The following is a 23,175-nucleotide window of genomic DNA, read 5'->3' on the forward strand; positions in this document are numbered from 1 at the left end:
ATAACATCGCCAGCAGGAAAGTACTTTTTCAGGACTCCAAGACATTGCTGTTGACTTTGAGAGATTTCATGTAAAAAAATAATCAGCAAGGGTCAGTGCCTTCATCAGAAATGCTTTAATGTTGTGATACACGTGTGCAGCCACAATTGGCCAGCTGATTAGTTTGGCTGTAGTGAATTATGCGCCATCACGAATGCGTGAGTTAAAAGCCTGTCAAAGGGTTGTGGATAAATTCAGTCAAGGGCATTCTTTCTCATCAAATTAAGTAGTGTCATTCTATGTCCACTGAGCACGGGTCTTCTCGCTTTGCGGCTTGACTCCCGAAGGACATCTCGGGACTCCTCTATGACTACAAGCATTAACTTAGGAATTAAAGATATATTGGTGCGTCACTAGCTAAGGAAATGAGAGGTTCATTCATGCTTCCAGTGGAAAGTGAATTTATTTAATGAAAGGGTATTTTTAATTTCTGGATCAAAAATTGTGTACTTTAGGTGTGTTTTCAATATTGATAACATTTCAAGTGATATGGGAATCTGAAATTTTGTAACCTATCAGTATTTGGAAAAAAAATTGCATAAGTTGACAATCTCCTTTCCAGAGTTATCTCAATGTCATGTACCTAAAATTTTCCTACAGAATCACAGCACAGAGACTTTCGCATCTGAACAAATGTTTAATGAACTTCAAGCTAGGGAACTTCAGTTATAAAAAATATCCCTTAAAGTTGGGAGAATTGCAAGGAAATCATTTTAAAGTTGTTCTAAGGTAAGATTGTTAAGGAAATTTAAGACTATTCTATTATAAATTGTGTTAATTGATCTCAAGATGAAATTAGCCTTATTTCTTTAAAATCCTTGCATTTCAAACATGTGCAGGATAATGGTCAATCTTTTAAAATTCCCTGACTTTATAGACTATGTGCTGCCACATTGTGGGCAGGTCTGCTTTATGATAATTGCAGAATCTATATAATGCTATATGACAAGTGGCAAGATCAGATATATCAAAGGGAAGATACTAGCGTGGATAGCAGGTTGGCTAGATGGCAGAAGGCTGGCAGTAGCAAGGCAGGGGGCTTTTTCTAGTTGGCTGACAGTGACTAGTGGTGTTCCAGTACTGAATGCAGATGAGACCACATCAGCAATGTTGTGCACAGGTTTAGTTACTCTACATTAATAAGGATATATTTGCATTTGTTCACTAGCTTTATTCTTAGAATTTGGGGGGGTTGTTTTATGGGGTTAGCCGGAACAGTGTAGATTTTTTTTATCCTGGAGTTCAGAAGATTGAGAGATGATCTCACTGAAACATACAAAATTCGAACTCTGTCTGAATAGATGAAATGCTATGTATCTCCTGGCTGGACATCTAGAACCGGGAATCACAGACTCACGGTATGGGATAAGTTAACTGGGACTGAGATGAAACATCATCCAGAGAAAAGTGAAGCTTTCCAAATTTTCAATCTCAGTGTGCTGTGAAAATGCTACAATATATTTATGATTAAGACTGATATATTTGTTAAAGTTAAAGGAAATGAGAGAGGGAGGTAACAATTCAAGTCAAACTTATTGCCATATGCACAAGTTTGATGAGATACGCATGCAATGAAATATCTTGCTTGCAGCAGCATTACTGGCACTGTGGTGTCAGTCATGACGCCAGATCAACACGGCATTTCGTTTGGACCTCAAGGGGTCCAAATGACAATTAAATTGAATCTTGAACTTGAACAATGACCACATGGGCACTCGTCGTAAGGTGAATTTGCCCAATTGGCTCCAACACCAAACAGAAGCGTCTAGATGGTCCCGGTTCACACAAATGCTCAGTGTTGCCATCATTGTGGGGGCATAGACAAACTTGAATTCTTCCCAGCTGTTTGCTCTCTTTCTCTCTCCTGGGTTTACAAGGGGTAGGGCTGACAAGGATGAGATTAATTGGTCCAATAACCATTAATTGGACCCAGCTGTGGCTCGATTGCCTGTGGCCTCAGTTTACTCCAGAGTGCCAGTGTTTGTGGTGCTGATGGCAGGCTTCCTCTGGCCTGACAATTGGTGATGGGGATTGGAGCGGACCTAAGGGAGGAGGCGGAATTATAGCACATAGAATAAGACAAACACATGAAAAAGTTATACATAAATTACATACAAAATTTTGAAAAGTAGAAAAACTGCAAAAAACATTGCTGCAAAACATAATTAGGAATAATATAAGTGAAGGTGGCACTATGGTAAAATATCGTCCATGATCATATTTGTTGATGGATCAGGAGCATGGGGCCAAACAGTCTTCTTCTCTACTTATTTCCCATATGCATCCATAGCTGTTTTAAGCATTGAATTTAAAGAAAAAAAAATGGCAGTGAATTTCATTTTAAGCTACAAAGCAAAGGCTACATTGCAGATGTAGAGACTGGTTAAATTTGAATGTTTGGATATCATTGATAACACACAGTTCCCTCTTTAATAAAGACTGTATATTTTGGAATATTTGATTTACATTGCTTTGCCAATTTCACGAACTTGTTTTGATAGTCAATTAATATACTATTGTTCTCGAGACAAGGAACAAATCATCGTACTGTCTTGACTGCAGTACTAAGGTTTTATTGTTATAGCGGTTACATCACTTGGATGCAAAAATGACAAATTAAATCTAAACTATCATTATCTTTCTTATTGAAGAATGGGTGAGGCACAGTCCACTTGTTTAGCATCACAAACCACTGATCTTGGCCTGTGAATTGAGAAATGAACTGCTAAAATGACAAAGTAAAACAACTAGGATCTGTTTAAATTTGACGTCTTATACACAAAATCAGATCCTGCCCATTCATTTTTGTAATCCGTTGATAGCTCTATTGGTGGTTCTAATTTTTTTTAAATTTATTAGGAATATCACTGGATCAAATCAGCAGATAGAGCATGCCATGACTTCACTCAGGGACATCGGATTTATTAACTATTATGGAATGCAGCGATTTGGAACAACAGCAGTTCCTACTTACCATGTGGGAAAGTAAGTCATATCTTTCTAAATAATTGTAAAAACCGAAGAGTAAAGTACGCTGCTGTGAAAATAGCAAAGGCCAATTAAACTGGTTTCTGTTCCAAATGAAAATAAAAATGGTAGACCCGAAATAAGCCCTAACCTACGTTTGTTGTAAGTAAAGATATTCTTAACCACTGAAGCTAATGCATCTCACGAAAAAAAACAACGGAAAAAAGCTAATATTTTTTTCATCTCTAAAAATCCTAAAGTGTTTCACAACCAAAGTGTCCTTTTTAGCTACAGATGTGGATAAAATTTAGTACATAAGAGTATTTCAGCAAAATTCCAGAGGGGCAATTAGATAAAATATGGGATATTTCTTATTGATGTTGCTTGCGAGGTAAAACTTCACCAGAAACCATTCATTTGGGGGGATCTTTTCAATGTCAACTGTGTATAGAAAAAAACTGCTGAGATTATCTGCTCAAAATGTGATTGCACGCTTCTGATCCTGAATCTTCCTATATAGAATCAAAACCGCTTCAAATCAGACAAATGTCTAAATTGGGTATATTTTAGCAAGATTTCCTTGTAATTTCACAAGCTTTCAATATTTTTGATGATAATTAAGCTATGTTTTAAATATTAACATGACTTAAAATGCAAAGAAGACAATAATGCTTTAACTGCCAAATAATTGGTAAATTTCTACTCTGCATTAAAATAACTTTCTTCCAAAGCATTCAATAAGAATGAGAAATAAGTGAAACTAAACCAAGGTTTTACTTGTTTGTGTCCGTGTCCAGTTTACTGCTAGTTTCCCAATGTAGAACAATGAGCTGGAAAGCCTGTTTTTTAATGTTCAGATACTTGCTGTGTTATTTGGGGGAATTCACTATTTGTGTCAAGTGATATTGTCCTGATTGCTTAGAAAACAAAATTGCTATTTTCGTACCTTGATTCTCATTCATTTTTGCACTGCGCAATAAGTTCTGAAAGGTCCATTATATAATTTAATGCAATCATTTATTTGCTGAATTCCAGTTATAGCAACCCTTTGTTTTATTTGTTTCTTTCTTCCTCATTCTGTACCTTCCCTTCACTTCTCCTGCTTTCCCCGCACGTGGAATCAAACTGCACAAGCAGCCTGCATGAAAAGTATTCATTGATCACCTCTATTTCACTGGAGATGCAAAAGACTACAGATGATGGGATCTGGACAAGTAACTTGAGGATTCAGTGGCTGCATCTGTGGAAGGAAAGGGACTGTTGGTATTCTAGATGGTGACCCTGCATCAGGACTAAGTGTGTAATGGGGAGATAGCTGGTATTGAGAGTTGGGGTAGGGGTGAGGCAGGAGCTAACGAACAACAATAAGAAGATCCAGGTAAAGAGGGGTTGATAGGCAGATTGAGCCAGTTGGGGGAGGGGTGGTGATAGCGACAGAGACTGGGGAGTAATTTGTGAAGAAAATAAGGGGCTGCAGATTATGGAATTTGACCAATAAATAATGTGGAACCAGATAAGGGAGGGATGCTGGTCAGAAGGAACAGTAAGAGAAGGGTAAGGGATTGAGTGGGTTGAGTGTGGTGAAGAGAGAATCTGGGTAACAAAGGTTTGGAGGCTGGGGTAGGCTGGAAAGAAAGGCATGAGTGACGGGGCTGGTTGGATCAGGAAGAGAAAGAGAAGTTGCCTGAAATTGGAGAATGCAAACGTTTTGGAGAATGCAATGTTCATGTCTTTGACTTGCAGGCTCTCCAGATGGAATTCAAAAGTGCTATTCTTCTGATTTACAAATTTAAATTGAGTTATTTCATTATTTATCTGGTTTCACTGAGAGCACATTGAAATTAATTCTGAGAATTTACAATTTCCTAGGAACTCGACTATTTAGTAGGAATCACAGCAAACAATCTACAATGAATCCTACATGAAAACATTCTCGTTTTCTTGGGCAACTAAGTATCATGGCTGATTTTAGAGAAATTAAATAGGTCCATGAAATCCAGTTCCTGAAATTTAACTTTCTCCAATGATCTTAAATAGTTTAGGAATGAAAATTGTTCAATTTTTTTTTGCAAAGTCATCATAACTGTAAAGTTCCAGTTAGTTCATTTTTCTCAATATGTTATTGTTAATTCAGGATCGTGTGCATTCATTATTTGAATTGGGCTTCCAATCACATAAGTAGACAATTGAGTGTGACTATCATTATTATTGCCATTGTGCTTGAAGCATCTTGTATTACAATGTGCGAGAGAGGAAGTTCAATAAAACTGGTTAAATTCATCATAGTATCAAATTCCATCCAGCTCCATCAAAATAAATATATATACCAGTTGACAAGGCCCAGGGCAAGGATAGACACCATCTAAACCAGGAAGAGGTCCGAGCAGGTGTGGAGGAAGAGCGTGTGAGCAGGATGGTGGGGCTCGCAGCAGGGAGCATGGACAAGGTGGGAGAGCATACCTGCAGCGCAGGATTACCTGGTCAAACATCATGCAGGCAGACTTCCAGCGCATCCGGTTCCTTGTCCAAGCTGTCTACGATGCCCTACTAAGCCCAGCAAACGTCCACGTCTGGGGCAAGAGCGAGACACCATCCTGCCCACTTTGCTCTGGAGGATCATTAGAACATCTCCTCAGCAGCTATCGGTGGCGCCATGACCAGGTGCTCAAGGTGGTTGCTGAGAGCATAGCCACTGCCATTGTTAACAGCAAACACCACCAAGCCCCAAAGAAATCAATCACTTTTGTCAAAGCTGGAGAGAAGCCTCGACCACAACCAAAAACAAGGACGGGCCTCCTCTACACAGCCACTGACACGCAGCTGCACGTCGATCTCGGCAAACAGCTGAAATTTCCACATCACAGCAACATCACTCCGGCCAGACATGATCATCACCTCCAAAGTGACAAAACAGCTGATCATTCTGGCGCTGACAGTGCCCTGAGAAGAGCATATTGAAGAGGCTAATGAGAGGAAACGCGCAAAGTACCAGGAACTGGTGGAGATGTGCCAGGACAGCGGCTGGAAGCCCTTACAGGTGGGCTGTCGAGGCTTTGCAGGACGCTCACTCTGCAAAGTCCTCAACCAGTTGGGGATTACGGGGCTGGCAAAGAAGAGGGCCATTCAATCCGTAACCGAAGCCGCAGAGAAAGCCACTAGGTGGCTTTGGATTAAGAGGGCTGATCCGTGGGCGGTTGCTGCTGGGATGCAAGTCGGGGCTTGATCAACCCCGGCTGGGTCGCTTGGGCGAGGGTGTCTGATGTTGTGAAACCTGAAACACCCGATGACCCCAGGTTACATCACTGAGGATGCATCCCAGCGCATCTAGAAGATGTATCTTTCACACAGTATCAAATTCCATCCAGCTCCATCAAAATAAATATGCTTTGTTCTGTTTCTTTGATGGTAGCAATTATTTTCCGGCAGATGACCTGATGCCATTTTATATCAGATATGTTTTGATTGTTATTTGATTATAATTTCTTCTTCAGAGCAATTCTACAAAATAATTGGAGTGAAGTTATTGATCTGATCCTGAAGCCACGTCCAGGCGGTAGGAATGTTTTTTTTTTGGTATCCAAAGAAACCGAATATAAATCTTTAGTACTCCATGTGGAAACGTTTGAAAATGTTTAATATCACTTCTCTGTTTCCTCCAGCAGAGAGAGGTTATTTGGTCAAATGTAGGGAAGAATGGGCGAAGACCAAGGACCCTGAAGCTGCATTGAGAAAGCTTCCTGTAAAAAGATGTGTAGAAGGACAGTTGCTTCGAGGTCTGGCGAAATATGGAATGAAGAACTTTGTTTCTGCATTTGGTATGGTAAGTTTCGGCTCAGATGCAACATTAATTGACAAAGCTAAATGATCTATTTCTGTGATATGTTTTCTGCATACCTACTATCCGTTCACAAAAAAATTGTATGTTTTGACGGAATTAAATTTAATTTATCTTCTTAAGCAATTGTATAATGTAATGCGTTCTAAGTACCATTGTTAAAAGCCTTTTTTTAACTTCAGACTTTAGAAATACTGCACAGAAATAGTCCCTTCGGCCCACCCAGTCACCAGTGATCATTCCGTACACCAGCACTATCCTACACACAAGGAATTTAAAATGTTACCAATGCAAATTAACCTGCAAATCTGTATGTCTTTGGAGTGAGGAAACGAGAGCACCTGGAGAAAAGCCAATGCGGTCACAGGGATAATGTACAAACTTTGTACAGACAGCACCCATAGAGGATCGAACGCGGTTCTCTACCACTGCATTACAGTGCAGCCCCCTGTGCTACTGTGCTGCCCATTTTAGTAAAGCTATCTTAAAGTTTATTGTTCTGTGTTGCATCAATTCCTAAATAATCTGGGACATTAATTGAAAACATATCTACATCAAAACAAGGGAGAAAAATCTTTCCTCGTTATTTAAAAATGTTTTAGATGTTTTTTTTAGGTGCTGGATATATATGATTTGCACAATTTGCTTGTATAACCCTAATTTTTTCTTTGGCTTCAGATTCCAAGAAATAAACCCTAATTTTTTCTTTGGCTTCAGATTCCAAGAAATAATCGATTAATGTACATTCACAGTTATCAGAGCTATGTGTGGAATAACATAGTGAGTAAACGGATTAACGAGTATGGACTAAAAGCAATGGCAGGAGATTTGGTACTGAAAGGAGGTAAATGGAATATTCCTTTAGATTTGCACCAGTACAACCCACCAGACTCAGACCTGTATCTGCATGATAAATACTGCTAGAAACCAAGAGTCATGCTGCTCTTCTCTGTGTGCCATAAGGTTAGTGATTATTTGTACACATGGAGCACTCCCAATCTTGGGTACATGCAGAGTTCTATTACCGTATTTCCCGGCAATGAAGACGCTATTTTTTACCCAAAAATAAGGCATGAAAATCTGCCGGCGTCTTGGAGGCCCGAAGGTTAGGTTGTTAGCCAAGAAAGATAGACTTAGCTATCCCTCAGTACACCAACATCAAGTTGAATCAGTTGTGATCTTATTGAATGACAATACTAGTTCAAGGGACCAATTGGGAGAGGAGATTCTTTCACAGCGTGTGGGGAGTCTGGCCCGGGTCAGCACGGGCAGGAGAGTTGAGAAGGAGGGAGTCGGGGATCATGCTAGCAACTCGCTCACTCACCAGTGCCGCGGTGCTCCGGGCGTAGAGCCACCGCATTGTGGCCGGGGAGGGAAGTAGCTCGGGTATTCCTTAAATTCCGACTGCCTCCGAGAGCAGTACATGGCCTCACTTGCTGCGCTGGGTGACACTGCATGGCATTCACTGCCCGTTTCTTGTCTTTCAATGTAGACCGGACAGTGCTGGGGCCAGCTCAAGAGCAAAGATCATAGAGCGGAGCGGGTCAGCGGGCGATGGATAACAGGACAGTGGGATGTGGAGCTTATTCATGTGTCAGCGGGAGTAATCTCAATTGGTCCCTTGATCATGCTGACACAGGAGTAAGCTCCATCGCCATGGTTGTGTGGTCTACATGTGGACCGGGCAGTGAATGCAGTGTCACCCAGCGCAGCAAGCGAGGCCATGTCCTGCTCCCGGTGGCAGTCAGAATTTAAGGAACGGCGGTCGCTCGCAGCCACCCGAGCTACTTCCCTCCCCAGCCACAATTCAGTGGCTCCATGCCCGGAGCGCCGCAGCAGGGGTGAGTGAGTGAGTTGCTGACATGATCCCCGACCCCCCTCCTTCTCAATGCTCCTGCCCGTGCTGACCCGGGCCAGACTCCCCACACGCTGTGAAAGGATCTCCCCCAATTGGTCCCTTGAACTAGTATTGTCATTCAATAAGATCACAACTGATTCAACTTGTCCAGTGTGCTCCCGTTTTTCCCACTATCTCTCCACCTGCCGTCACCCTCCACCCCCCCAACCATTCTGTCATTCAGAATGGAGGAAATCTGGAAGGCTTGGGCAAATTGAATTGTTACTTTCTTTATTTTTATTTTTTATTTTTTTGAGCATGAGAAATTTTATGTCCCGCCAGACTTTTTTCAAAAATTAGCCACTCAAAATGGGGGTGCGTCTTCGACGTTGGTGCGTCTTCATTGCCGGGAAATATGGTAATTAAAACAGGAATTGTTGTTTTCTCATACTTTTCCCATGGCATAAAAGGAAGGTCATTTGAAACATTTCCACAAGTACTATTTCCCCGCTTATTTCCCTTGGAACCTGTTTTATCTTGCATGCTCATCAACCTCCTCGAATCCTCCTGCCATTCCCCTATACAAGCAGTAATTTACATTAGCCAATTAACCAACTAATACATCTTTGGGAGGAAACCGGAGAACACGAGTGGGGAAGATGAATCCATCTAGTTACAGGTGGAGTGTGTCAACACTTGAGGTGAGAATCAAACTTGGGTGGATGGGGCTGTGCAGCAGCAGCACTATTTGCAGTGCTATTGTGCTGCCCATTGTTAGTACAATACTGGCTCTTCCTTTCTTAAAGGTAAATTGGTGTGGGACTGAAGTCACATGGAAGCCCAACCTTAAAAAGAAAGTGGGTGCTCCATCTCCCCCTCCCCCTTTATCATCATTACTGTTTTGGATATCTTTCATTCATTGTTCTTTATTTCTCCACATCACCGTCTATATCTCTTGTTTCCCTTATGCCTAACCAGCCTCAAGAAGGGTGTCGACCCCAAAATGTTACCCATTCCTTCTCTCCAGAGATGCTGCCTGTCCTGCTGAGTTACTTCAGCATTTTGTGTCTAAACCAGCATCTGCAGCTTCTCCTACACATAGTTAAGTGATGTTTGGGGTCGGGACCCTTCAGACTGATTAAAGTGGACCGGCTTTGTGAATATAAACACAATTCAAAGGGTTTCTTTTTAGTGCTATCTAGGAATCAAGAATTAAAGTTTAATATCAAGGAAATAAAAAATGCTTGTTTTATTGATTTTTCAGGAACAGCAGTTCCAATTCAGGGATCAGACGAAGAGAAATATACCATACATGATGTGGTATTGCCTTTGCCTGGATTTGATGTTATCTACCCAGAACATAAAAGTAAGTTATTTCGAAGTACTTAATTCATTTGTAAATTAGCATAAAATGACAAAATTCAACATTTAGATTAGGGAAAGGGCTGTATTTTGGATAAATTGATTAATGTAATATTATTAATATGTTAATTCCTGAAAATGAAAGTAAACACTGTCACTTCATTACATTCTTGGTTTCAGATCTTATTTATGGGTAATTGTTAGTCAAAAAATAAAGCAAAAAGAAAATAACTTAATGACCCTGCATAGTTTATGCTATGTCACTTTTTTTTAGTTTTTTTCCAGAAGTGGGTGGTGAATTTCTGCAATTCTACACTCAGAGGGTTGTAAAGGTTAGATCATTGGGGTAATTTAAATAGAAAATAGACTGAACTATAAAAGACCAGGGAAGTGAGAGACATAGGGAACTGGCATAGAAGATGAGATGAGACTTAAGGCAAACCAGGGAGGGTGGATGTTAGTGGTAAAGTTAATGGAAATCAATGAATTCTGTATGGGCGCAGGAGGTAGCCCCAATGTAGTCGTTAATGTAGCAGAGAAAGAGCTGGGGAATGGTGCCAGTGTACGTTTGGAACAAGGACTTTTCAACGTAACCAGCAAAAAGGCATGCATAGTTGGGACCCATGCAAGTGCCCATGGCTACACCTTTAACTTTAAGAAAGTGAGAAGAGCCAAACGATAAGTTGTTGAGGGTGAGCAGGGCTCGAAATGAACAATTGCCCAGGTGCCAATAGGGACCTAAAGTCCCGCCGTCAACCTAAAGTAGTATGTTCCCCAACCTACGTGAAAATTTTAACTGAGGACATATGCCCTACCCCGTTCGCGATTTTGGCGCTGTTTAGTGAATGGGGAAACGCGCACTTTCCCAGGCTGTTGCAAAAAATGTTCAGCCTAAAAAATCATTACGAAATCGCTGAGCTGAAAAGGTATTATTGTTTTTAGGCCTCGGGGTGACCGTAGAAGTTTACAAAACCACCTCTAAACTTTCAACCTCAAAAAGCCCCAAAAGATTTAGAAAGTAAGGTAATTACAAGAGGGACCTTATTTTTACTGAAGGTGGAAAACAGCGGAAGTGAACAGCCGACATTTGCCGTGGAGATTTAAAGATCCAAAATATCGGGGGCACAAATTATCGCGTTCTAAACAAGCGCTGAAGGAACCCACTAGAAAAGTAATTTAAATAATGCCTTTACCTTTACAGAAATTCAGCGACAAACGCCTTAATTCCCCTATAAATTGGATCTTTGAGATTTCCATGGCAAATGTTTATTGTTCACTTCCGCTGTTTTTTGGACACTTCAGGCCCTTTAAAATTACCTTACTTTCTAAGAAATTTTTTTTTTAGATCTGAAATTTAGGTCGAAATTAGCTACAATTGGGTCACCCCGACTAATTACAGAAAATTTCAGCTCAGAAGTAAGTTATTTTATATGTTTTTCAACGGGTCTATGAAAGAAAATTTCGTTCAGTTCCCCATTTTACTAAGGTTATGGGCTTTTGACTGTGACATTATGTCCTCCAAAATCAATTAAAAGATTCGGTCACGTGAGATATGAAAATGGGATCTACGCTCATTTATTATTTGGTGATATTAAAGTGAATTAGGTGACCTAATGTCCCTTATTGGCATGCTTTAAAGGATGGGATTTTTGCAGCCCGGATTGGTAAATCTCAAAATTTTGTAACATATCGTTACAAAAGGCGAGCGGGCCCCGGCTTGGTAATCACCTGGGACACGTATCGTTCAACTCTGAGCGGGCCCCACACTCTCTCTCTCTCTCTGTCATGCTCCGTTTCTGCCCGCCATCCGTATTCATGTCCGGACGGCTGGTTCTCCGCTCTCCACTCTCCGCCCGCTCCTCATCCGACGGCACGGCTGGTCGGCTTGCACATGCGCACTGCAAGTGCCTGCACATTCTCCCCCTGCACATGTGCACAACCACGGCCAGCACATCATTGGACGTGGTTGTGCGCATGTGCCGCCTTGCACATGCGTACTGCCACGGCAACTGGTCGGCGCAGGCACTTTCTCCCTCCCTTTGCATTGTGGGAGATCTGGCCGCCATTGCTGTCCGGTCGCCGGCTCACCGCTCCCCCGATGAAAACCAACGCAGAATCACTCCCTGGACCTGTAGTAACTCCCTGGAGTAACTCTTGCTTCTTGGTTTCCTGGTTCTCCAAAAATATTCCAAATGGAATTTAAACTGATGGACCCTCCACCACCAAACTCCAAACTCTGAAAAATAACAGCTTATTATTTATTTTGTGTGTAATATATATTTTATATTATAAATATATATACGCACACTGAGCTTTTATCTCCTGTTCTGTATTATGTTTACATATTCTGTTGTGCTGCAGCAAGCAAGAATTTCATTGTCCTATCTGGGGCACATCACAATAAAACTCTCTTGACTTGGACTTAAGCATAAAAGGGTTCTCGGGGAAAAAAGAGCTACCTTAAATTTAGTTGCGTCTGGTTGGGTAACTATGGTAGGGTGAAGATTATTCCATGCTTTAATTGTGCAGGGGAACTCCATGGAGCAGCCAGAATCTCTGGATAGAAGAAAGTGAGTGGCATTTCGGGTGGAGACCCTTCTTTTGACTCCCTCTGGTTTTAGTGTTTTTAGTTTAATTTGAAGATACATGGTGGAAACAGGCCTTTCGGCCCACCGAGTCCACGCCGACAACCGATCACCTGTACACTAGTTCTATCCCTTACATTAGCAACGTAAGTCAAGAGTCAATAGTGTTTTATTCTCTCACGTCCCTGTTAGAACAATGAAATCCTTACTTGCAGCAGCACAACAGAATATGTAAACATAGTACTCTGTAAACAATGTTATAAACGAGAAAACAAAATAGTGTATATTTATATATGAATATATAACTCTATATATATATGTGTGTGTATAATATATATACTCACACACACACAATGTCCCTCCTGGGATTAATAAAGTTATATTGTATAGTATCGTGTGTGTAGGAAGGAACTGCAGATGCTGGTTTAAACTGAAGATAGACACAAAAAGCTGGAGTAACTCAACAGGTCAAACAGAATCTCTGGACAAAAGGAAAATATTGCGTTTTGGGTTGGGTCTGAAAACGGTTCCTGCACGCCTTTGGAATGTGGAAGGAAGCAAGAGCACCTGGAGAAAACCAATGCGATCAAAGGGAAAAGGAGCAAACTCCATACAGTCAGCACCCATATTCAGGATCAATTCCGCGTCTCTGCCACTTTTAGGCAGAAACTTTATGGCCAATGTACTACCCCATAGTCTTGAACTGAATTAAAACATACATATGCTGTAAAGGGGGACATAGTGTCAATTAGAGATTTAAGATTGAAAATGAATCTTTTTTAGTAACCAAAGTTATCAACGTATAATTTTTTGTGTGTTGGAAAACAAAATATAGTGGCACAGCTGGTGGACTTGCTGCCTCACATGCCAGAGATCTGTGTTTGATCCTGTCCTCGGGCACTGTCTGTTGAATTTGCACATTCTCCCTGCAAGCATGTGGGTTTCCTCCCACATCTCAAAGACGCATTGGCTTTGTAGGTTAAGTTGTCTCTGTAAAATTGCCCCTAATATGTAGGGAGTGGGTGAGGAAAGCGGGATAACAGAACTTGTGTGAATGGGTAGACAAAAATGCTGGAGAAACTTTGCGTGTGAGGAGGCATCTATGGAGTGAAAGGAAATAGGTGACGTTTCGGGTCGAGACCCTTCTTCAGACTGATATGAGGGTGGGGGGGGGCGGGAAGATGAAAGGAAGGGGCGGAGACAGTGGGCTGACGGAGAGCTGGGAAGGGGAGGAGAAAGCAGGGACTACCTGAAATTGGAGGTCAATGTTCATACTGCTGGGGTGTAAAGTACCCAAGCGAAATATTAGGTGCTTTTCCTCCAATTTGCGGTGGGCCTCTGGCCATGGAGGAGGCCCAGGACAGAAAGGTCCGATTTGGAATGGGAGGGGTAGTTGAAGTGCTGAGCCACCAGGAGATCAGGTTGGTTACTGCGAACTGAGTGGAGGTGTTGTGCAAAGCGATCCCAAGCCTGCGGTTTGTCTCACCGACGTTGATCATGCGCTGAATAATCCAACCACATTTTTGTTTGGAAGTGAAAAGAAATAATAGAAATTGCATTAGTTGCAATGTGTAACAAGAGTTGAGATACTGTATATACTGTATTATAATTTTGCTGCATGTCATTGTGGTATATATCATGTCTTGATAGGTGAATATGTTTAGTTTGTAACTTTATTTCAAGCAAAAATAATATGTGAATGCTTCATTGAGCATAATTCCGACGTAACTATGCACTCGTCCGAGCACATTATCGCACGCGTCATGCAAGCTGTCTTAAATGACCACCTAAACTATCATTTGGCAATCTAAAAAGCTGCCTAGGTTGCCCGGCTGGAAACAGAGAAAGAAAGTTAAGTGAGAGCCCTGGTGAGTGCAAGTTCCACCATGCGAAAGTGTGTATTAGTGGAGGAAAATTAATTGGGAGTCTGTTTAAGGAAGATCGGAGGGCCTGAGACCTTCCTGGTGAGAGATGACAATGAGGGTTTAGAAATTGAAAGTTATTGAAGAGTTGAAGGGTGTGTTTAGTGAATCCCCTCTGGCATGAACAAACATGAAGATTTTGGCTTAAGCACATGGTAGTATGTAAAGTTGTGCTTAATTTGTCGATTTAAAAAAAAAACATATTTGTGAAGTGGATGATGCTGATGTAGTCATGCTTGTGGCCCGTCATTGGTTACTTTGAGTGTGTCCAGGTGATCTTTCATTTTGAAACTGCAGTCATTGTGCTGATCCTGCTTCCACAATCATGTTTAAATAGAAATATTGCCTGTAATGACACAAGATAAACAGAGTCCTGATGATGAGCGACTGGGTGAATTTAAAAGTTGAGTGTGTTGTTCTTGTGCATTTCTAATAGTTACATATATGTTTGTATGTTCATATTTCAAGTTGGGAATGCCTATGAAGAAATGATGGCTGCAGATGGCTTGAATATAAATAACATGAGACACAAAATTAGAGACTATTCATTATCAGGAGCATACCGGAAAATCATCATTCATCCTCAGAATGTTACATGGTGAGTATTAAAATCTAAAAATAATTTTCCTGGATTCAGTAGTTGTTTAGTGATAATGAATCATTTTTTCTGCTAAACTACAAAATTGCTCCAATTTGCATAACTGCTTTGATGTAGCAAAACATTGCAAGGACCTTTACAACTGTGATAAAATTAAATGCTGCTGAGCTACAAAATGCAAATGTATAAAATTGAACATATGGATAGGTTTAAAAAATTTCTTCAAATGAGAAATGAAAGGTAGAGAGACTGAGGTTTAGAAAAGGAATTCCTGAACTTATTACAACCTTTGACAACTTATGCTGCAAGTAATGGAGCAATTAATTGATCAAGAGATCTGATTAAATGCATGCAAGATGGAGGGTGATGGGGTGGGTGTAAATTCTGATGGGGCATGGCTGTTTGGTGCTGTTGAAAATATAATGGCAATGAGGGATGATGGCAGAATAAATTTGAGATGACATAGAAACATAGGAAATATGTGCAGGAGGAGGCCATTCGGCCCTTCGAGCCAGCACTGCCATTCATTGTGATCATGGCTGATCGTCCCCTATCAATAACCCGTGCCTGCCTTCTCCCCATATCCCTTGACTCCACTTGCCCCTAGAGTTCTATCTAACTCTCTCTTAAATCCATCCAGTGACTTGGCCCCCACATGTAACCATAATAAATCAGCAAGAAGGGGTAATGGGTGAAAGGAGCTTTATCTGGGTCAGGCCGTGGTTAGCAGAGTTCTGGCTTAACTGAAATTTATAGTAGTAATAGGGCTGGGTAGAATGAAGGAGTTGAATCTACAAATGGATTATAGTGATCATGACTGATAATAAGAAAAATTGCAGCAAGTTAAATGGAGGAAGGGCTGAGTTGGCAATGCTGAATTGGAGAAGGATAGTTGTGATGGTTATGTAACTGCATAGTTTGATGTTCATCTAGGATCAGATCTCTTCCAAAGGTTACAAACAATCTCGGGCAGATTCAGGCAATTGCCAAAGATTTGAATGGTATGTGGCTCATTTAGTTTGAGACAAATACTGACATTGATGTTCACAATATATAATTTGTGGAAATATTTGGTCATCTAGTATGTTAGATATGTTATGTATGTTAGATAAGTATGTTAATTGAGAGACAATAGGGTAGTCGATATAGTTTGTTAGTTAGAGCTGGGATTTGCGGTATAGGTTTAGAATTTGGTACAATGTTTTTGAAATGACTAGATGCCAAATATGGATCCTTGAGGCATTTCAGAAATAACAGGATTTGAAAAGTTAGGCAGCACAATGCCACAGCGAATAGAGATTAGCTCTTTATTATAACTCGAGTGTAACTCCAATGACTTGGGTTCAATCCTAGCGTCCAGCGCTGGTTTCCTTCGGGTACTTGTTTCTTCTCACGTCGCAAAGACGTGAAGGTTGGTAGGTTAATTTTCTACTGTAAATTGTTCGTAGATGAATGGTAGCTTCTGGAGAATTGATGTGAACGAGCAGAGAATGAAATTGTTTACAATGAGTGAAAATAGATGGTAGACAAAAATGCTGGAGAAACTCAGCGGGTGAGGCAGCATCTATGGAGCGAAGGAAATAGGCAACGTTTCGGGCGAAACCTTTCTTCAGAACCCTTCAGTGAAAATAGATGCTTGACTTTTGGAGTGGGCTTGGTTCCTTCCATGCTCTATGACTCTAAAAGTGATTACAGGTAATTTGTGGCATGAATGGATAGTTAAGTATGAATTCCATAATCCTATATCTATTTAAAGGGTGATAATGGTGAAAGGTTATTGGAGGATGATACACTCAGCCAGGTCAAATGTTGCAACAGATAGCTTGAAGTGGATGAGGAAGAATAAGCAGTGTTTAAGAAGGAACTGCAGATGCTGGAGAATCGAAGGTACACAAAAAAGCTGGAGAAACTCAGCGGGTGCAGCAGCATCTATGGAGCGAAGGAAATAGGCAACGTTTCGGGCCGAAACCCTTCTTCAGACTGATCGGGGGCGGGGACAAGAAAGGAAAAAGGAGGAGGAGCCCGAAGGCTGGGGGATGGGAGGAGACAGCAGGGGGACTGAGGAAGGGGAGGAGACAGCAAGGACTAACAAAATTGGGAGAATTCGATGTTCATGCCCCCAGGATGCAGACTCCCCAAACGGAATATGAGGTGTTCATGAATTCTACCGAGAAAGAATAAGCACATTGTTACTCTTTGAAACAGCGACCTCCTTAGTTCAGTGTCGATTCTGCCTGTGTTATTATGCACAACTTCAATCGATTATAGCAACTGCTGGTCTCAATATTGTTAGTGTGTATTCTGAAAGTGTACCTTATAAATATAATTCAAAGTTCTGTCGTAAAATGTTATTGACATAAAGTGTAATAGTTACAGGCTGTCTGGGAATATATGAAATGTGTTTTACTCGTTTGCCTCTGGGGGTTGATGAGACTATTTGTATTTTTGTTAAATTGGTCCTTTTTTTGTTTGTTGTCTCTTTTGAGAGGCTAAGTGATGTGATATGATGCATAAACCTGTATGTACCATTGCTGTATATGGTGGGCTCAGTTCTTGTTTAATAATATTTATGCAAAAACTAAAGCTGCAAAATGATTTTCATATTTTCTTGGTGTAAAGTACTTCTTTATCTTCAGATTACTGAAATTTGTGTTTTTGTTGGGAACTTTAAATTCATAGGGAAATTCTAGGGTATGATGATAAGAAAATTTCATTGGTTCAGACTGATGTGGAAAAGTTGGAAGGAGTACCTTTGCCAAAGATTTCCAAAGGTATGGTGAACATTTGACCTTGAAATTGATCTTGATAAATTGATAAGAAATTCAATAATGTACAATATATTCTCTAACATTGAAAGGCAAGGGAATTTTTTCTTCTCATGTCTAATTCATCTCTGTTCATGTCCTTGCAAATTTTATGAGCTACTAGACCTAGTGCAGACCCGTTGAGTCTGCTCCCCAATGCACCCATCCCCTACCCATAGCCCCCACGGGAGACGTGGTCCTCCCAACTCAACCCGTTGGTGAAGGTCGACAAAGATCATACATTGCGCTTGAGCCTCCCCAGCACTGGAGTTGGAAAAAAAATCCCAAGACCCTCCCTCTCCTGTCCTGCCAGGAACTATGATGGCAACATTGTTGCAAATGTCGGATGCACTTGCTGTGAGATGCCATTGAGCTGAAAAGTTCAGAGTTGCTGCCAGTGTTCCTGTCTTGCAACTTTGTATCAAAGTGTGCTGGAAGCTGTGAGGAATGATTTTAACAGTAAAAATCAAAGTATTAAATATTTTCAGTAATAAGTCGAGAAATAATGCATGAAATTCTCAGATAAGTAGATTTTGGACTCGACGGGAAAAAATGTTATCGTTACCACGTAGATTTTTCGCGAAGATGTGATCTCACACACATTCGTAAAGGACATTCTTGCCATAGATGGAGTACAGAGAAGGTTCACCAGCAGGGCCGGATTTACGTATAAGCTAGACAAGCTTAAGCTTAGGGCCTCGAGATCTCAGGCCTACTCACCTCGCTGCCTCACTGGACCCGTCGAACCTCACCGCCCCACCGAGGAGGCCAATTCACTGGATGTGTTCAAGAGAGTTAAATATAGTTCTTAGCACTAATGGAATTGAGGCTTATGGGAAGAAAGCAGCTTCTCCAGAGATGCTGCCTGACCCGCTGAGTTACTCCAGCACTTTGAGTCTTTTTTTCCCGTTGAATTACACTCTGCTGACTCATGGTTGACTATCAACAAGGAATATCTTTCAGCCGCCGATCCTCGCAATTGCTCCCAGTCCCAAATCTGGAATTTTCCATCCCACCTCCCCTCCCCCAAGTCCCCAATCCCTGGACTCCCCCATCACAGGTGTATAATCCCCTCTGCTCCATATCCCAGGGATTAGGCATGGACATGTTGGTCGCAGGGGCAAGTTGGGCTGAGGGGCCAATTTCCATGCCGCATGACTTTATGACTTGAGCGGTGCAGAGAGGTATAGGTCAGTGGAAGATAAAACTAATGGATGCTATTACCAGCATTCACAAGGATAAGATCTGGACGGGACGAGATAGTGGATGGGACATGGAGATTCCTGTGGCGCTGTGGTAGAGTTGCTGCCTTAAAACGCTTCACATGTCGGGGCTGTCGGGGGCCTCACAAGTATAGCTTAGGGCCTCGCTTCATCTAAATCTGGCCCTGTTCACCAAACTGATTCCTGGGATGTCCGGACTTTCATATGAAGAAAGACTGGATAGACTCGGCTTGTACTCGCTAGAATTTAGAAGATTGAGGGGGGATCTTATAGAAACTTACAAAATTCTTAAGGGGTTGGACAGGTTAGATGCAGGAAGATTGTTCCCGATGTTGGGGAAGTCCAGAACAAGGGGTCACAGATTAAGGATAAAGGGGAAATCTTTTAGGACCGAGATGAGAAAAACATTTTTCACACAGAGAGTGGTGAATCTCTGGAATTCTCTGCCACAGAATGTAGTTGAGGCCAGTTCATTGGCTATATTTAAGAGGGAGTTAGATGTGGCCCTTGTGGCTAAAGGGATCAGTGGGTATGGAGAGAAAGCAGGTACAGAATACCGAGTTGGATGATCAGCCATGATCATATTCAATGGCGGTGCAGGCTCGATGGGCTGAATGGCCTAATCCTGCACCTGTTTTCTATGTTTCTACACACACACACACTCAGGATCAGACTTTTAATAGGTACTAGACCACGTGGGACCTGTTGGATCCCTGTCACACGGGAGGCCTGGTCCCCCAACGCAACCCGTTTCCCAAAGCAATATTCCACCACTCACCCATGGACCCCATTGGAGGCCTGGTCCTCCAACGCAAGGGAGGGGGGGGGGGGGGGGGAGGACGGCAGGGGGAGGAAAGGGGAGAAGAAGAGGGGGGGGGGAAGTCAAAATTCCGTGGTCAAAAATCGCCTTATCTCAAAATTTCATGCATTATTTCTCAAGTTATTAATGAAAATGTTCAAAAATCTCAAAAATATTGGGGGGAAAAACTGTCTCGCTTATTCCCTGTCCTTACAGAAGTGGGAAGAAGAGAGGGGGAGAGGAGGTTGGGCGAAGAGGAGGGGGGGGGGGGCGAAGAAGAAGAGGGGGGAGAGAGAAGGGGGGGGAAGAGGGGGGAAAGTCAAAATTCAAACATTGCCTCGTCTCAAAATGTCATGCTTTATTTCTCGGGTTATTAATGAAAATCTTAAAAAAATCTCAAAACATTTGGAAGAAACAACTGTCTTTCGCTTATTCCCTGTGCTTACAGCTGTGACGTCACAATGTTGCTATCCAAGTACAGTGAGTCCTGCTAGCCCTAGCAAGTGCAAATGCATTTTATTTAAAGTCACAATACACTGAGTTCTGCTAGCTAGCAATTGCAATTGCATTTTTTTTTTAAATTTGAAAATGAGGGAGGGTGATTAAGGTGAAACGAGCAGCCCCTGTGCAGTTGTCGGCTATGGGTGAGTGGTGGAATATTGCGTTGGGGGAATGGGTTGTGTTGGAGAAACGGGTGAGTGGTGGTATATTGCCTTGGGGAACGGGTTGCGTTGTGAACATTTTGATCCATAACTCGAGAAATAATTCATGAATGTTTCAGATAAGACGATATCGGAGTCCACGGAATAAATCTCTACCGGAATATGTAAAAATGTTACTGTTAGTTGTTTCGAGAAGATGTGATTACACACATGCACGCGCGCGCACACACATCCAAGATCAGAGTTTTATAATTATAGAAATAGATAGATAGGTATGGATATATGATAGTTTGAAAAATGTTGATCTGTTGTCAATATGATACCAGACAAAAAGTAATGTTTGACTGTAAAACATTAATGTTAGACCATTGGATGTTATCTGATACTAATCCCAACAGGTCTCTGAACAGTCTTCTTGCCCTAACCCCAAGCACCAAAGCCAATTTTGTGTTCCAATGAACTAGATTGGGATGAAGGCGAGGGTTGTCTTTATGCTGCAACTATAAAATGACATTTACTTATGTTCACCACAGAAATATTTAATTTAACTAAAATATGTTCATCTATATACTTATAAAACTCTGATCTTGGATGTGGATGTATTTATTTGTGTGTATGGGTTGGCTGTGATTCACATCTCCTCAAAAACACGACGCACTAACAGTGACATTTTTACATATTCCAATAGAGATTTACGCTATGATGTCAAAAATCGCCTCATCTGAAAATTTGATGCATTAGGGCTAGCGAGTGCCAATGCATTTTTTTTTAACGTTTAAAAATGAGGGAGGCTGAATAAGGTAAAATTAGCAGCCCCTGCGCAGTTGTCAGGTATGGGTGAGTGCTGGAATAAGGGGAACGGCTTGCGATGGGGGACCAGGCCTCCCGTGTGTCAGGGACCCAACTGATCCCAGTTGGTCTAGTATCCTATATCTCTACCAGACCAAAATTGGAAAGGAACATTAATAATTCATGATACAAGAGGAGTTTAGACTCTGGATATTGTGCGGGGACCAAATCGTCATGTATTAACCGACTACTCTGCTGCATAAGGCTGTGGAGGACAAGTCAGTGGATATTTTTAAGGCAGAGAGAGATAGATAGATAGATTCTTGATAACCAAAATATGAGTCCAGTGGACTTGTATTTAGGTTATACCTGTTATTAATGTAATTCTGACCCCTATGTATCAATATCTATGTTTATCATTATTTTTGCTTTTTTTTGTTGTTTTGTTTTTATTTTTTGGGGGTAAAAACCAATAAAAAGATTTTAAAAGAAAGAAAGATTCTTGATTAGTACGGGTGCCAGAGGTTATGGTGAGAATGGGGTTAGGAGGGAGAGATAGATCAGCCATGATTGAATGGTGGAGTAAACTTGATGGGCCGAATGGCTTAATTCTGCTCCTATCACTTATGATCTTATGAGTAAGCTTGACACCATTGAAGCAACCCTTTGAATGCCAATCTGCGCCATCCTAAACATGCACTTCTTCCACCAATGGAACAACATGTTATATACCAACAGTAAACTGCACTGCGGTAACTCTCAAGCCAATTTCTATCACATTACCTCATCAATTTAGAAATAGACAAGAAAATAGGAAAGCAACAAGTTCCAAGTTATTCTCTGGTTGTCATACCTTTCTGACTTGGAAATAACTTGCTGCTCCTTCATTGTTGCTGATTTTAAAGTCCTGCATCTTCCTTTGTGGTCAATGACAATTTTGGAGAATGCAATGGTTCAAGAAGACAATTCACCATTACCTTCTCGAGGGCAATGAGAGTTGGGTAATAAATGTTCACTTCCTGGGAAAGAATCAAAGGGTAATCAATTGTTTAGTGGCTTTCAATATTTCTACCAATCTCTATTTCAGCTAATAAATGACTAATGTTTTCTGAGTATTTTTTTAAATAAATTTAATTTTAGTTATTTGCTATTACAGATGGTCACTTTAAAGCATTGAAAATGGCTTTCTCACTTCCCCCCTCTACTTATGCAACCATGGCAATTCGAGAGGTACTCAAAATGGATACAAGCATCAAAAATCAAACTCAGCTGAACACTATCTGGTTGCGATAACCTGATTAATGTACCCATATGGTTTTTAACAGCCACTGAAATATTTAGAAAAAAATCTACTTTTATTTAGCTTGTTATGTGAATGAACATATTTTAGAATTGTTTTACTAATGTTGGAGGGTTGATTTTATTTTTCACATGTTTGTAAAACTTAATGGCTTTAAGCAAAATATAACAACACTGCTCAATAAACATCTTTAGTATTATATAAATTCGGCTTGGTGTTATTTTATAATCTTATTTCCAATGATAATTATATTTTCTGTAAAGTATATTTTCTGCAGATGGACTATATCGAATTAGAAAGGTGCCAGGGTTATAAGTATGTAGTTGTCATAGTCGATATATTCAGCCTGTGGATTGAAGTTTACCCAACCCTTGATAATAATGCGGCTACTGTCGTCAAGGTGTAATGAGAGAAATTGTCCCTAGATTTGGCATCCCTATTCGACTAAGTTCA

At 41.1% G+C, this 23,175-nt stretch overlaps 1 protein-coding gene across 3 annotated transcripts in view; it reads left to right on the plus strand.

Annotated features, from left to right (window-relative positions):
- pus7 (pseudouridine synthase 7) overlaps positions 1-22,927 on the plus strand; it is a 43,216-nt gene extending 20,289 nt beyond the window's left edge. For 2 of the 3 annotated variants that reach the window (XM_055653199.1, XM_055653201.1), the window contains exons 8-16: positions 640-768; positions 2,899-3,024; positions 6,498-6,559; positions 6,666-6,826; positions 7,559-7,685; positions 9,943-10,044; positions 15,016-15,145; positions 17,825-17,916; positions 22,579-22,927. In XM_055653199.1, coding sequence (XP_055509174.1) covers positions 640-768; positions 2,899-3,024; positions 6,498-6,559; positions 6,666-6,826; positions 7,559-7,685; positions 9,943-10,044; positions 15,016-15,145; positions 17,825-17,916; positions 22,579-22,715 — 1,066 coding nt within the window. In that variant the 3' untranslated portion in view covers positions 22,716-22,927. The remainder of the gene's footprint in view (positions 1-639; positions 769-2,898; positions 3,025-6,497; positions 6,560-6,665; positions 6,827-7,558; positions 7,686-9,942; positions 10,045-15,015; positions 15,146-17,824; positions 17,917-22,578) is intronic. The other variant, XM_055653200.1, reaches the window with a different exon arrangement.
- Positions 22,928-23,175: the final 248 nt, after the last annotated feature.

Source organism: Leucoraja erinacea, chromosome 22 (assembly GCF_028641065.1).
Source record: "Leucoraja erinacea ecotype New England chromosome 22, Leri_hhj_1, whole genome shotgun sequence".
Taxonomy (NCBI): domain Eukaryota; kingdom Metazoa; phylum Chordata; class Chondrichthyes; order Rajiformes; family Rajidae; genus Leucoraja; species Leucoraja erinaceus.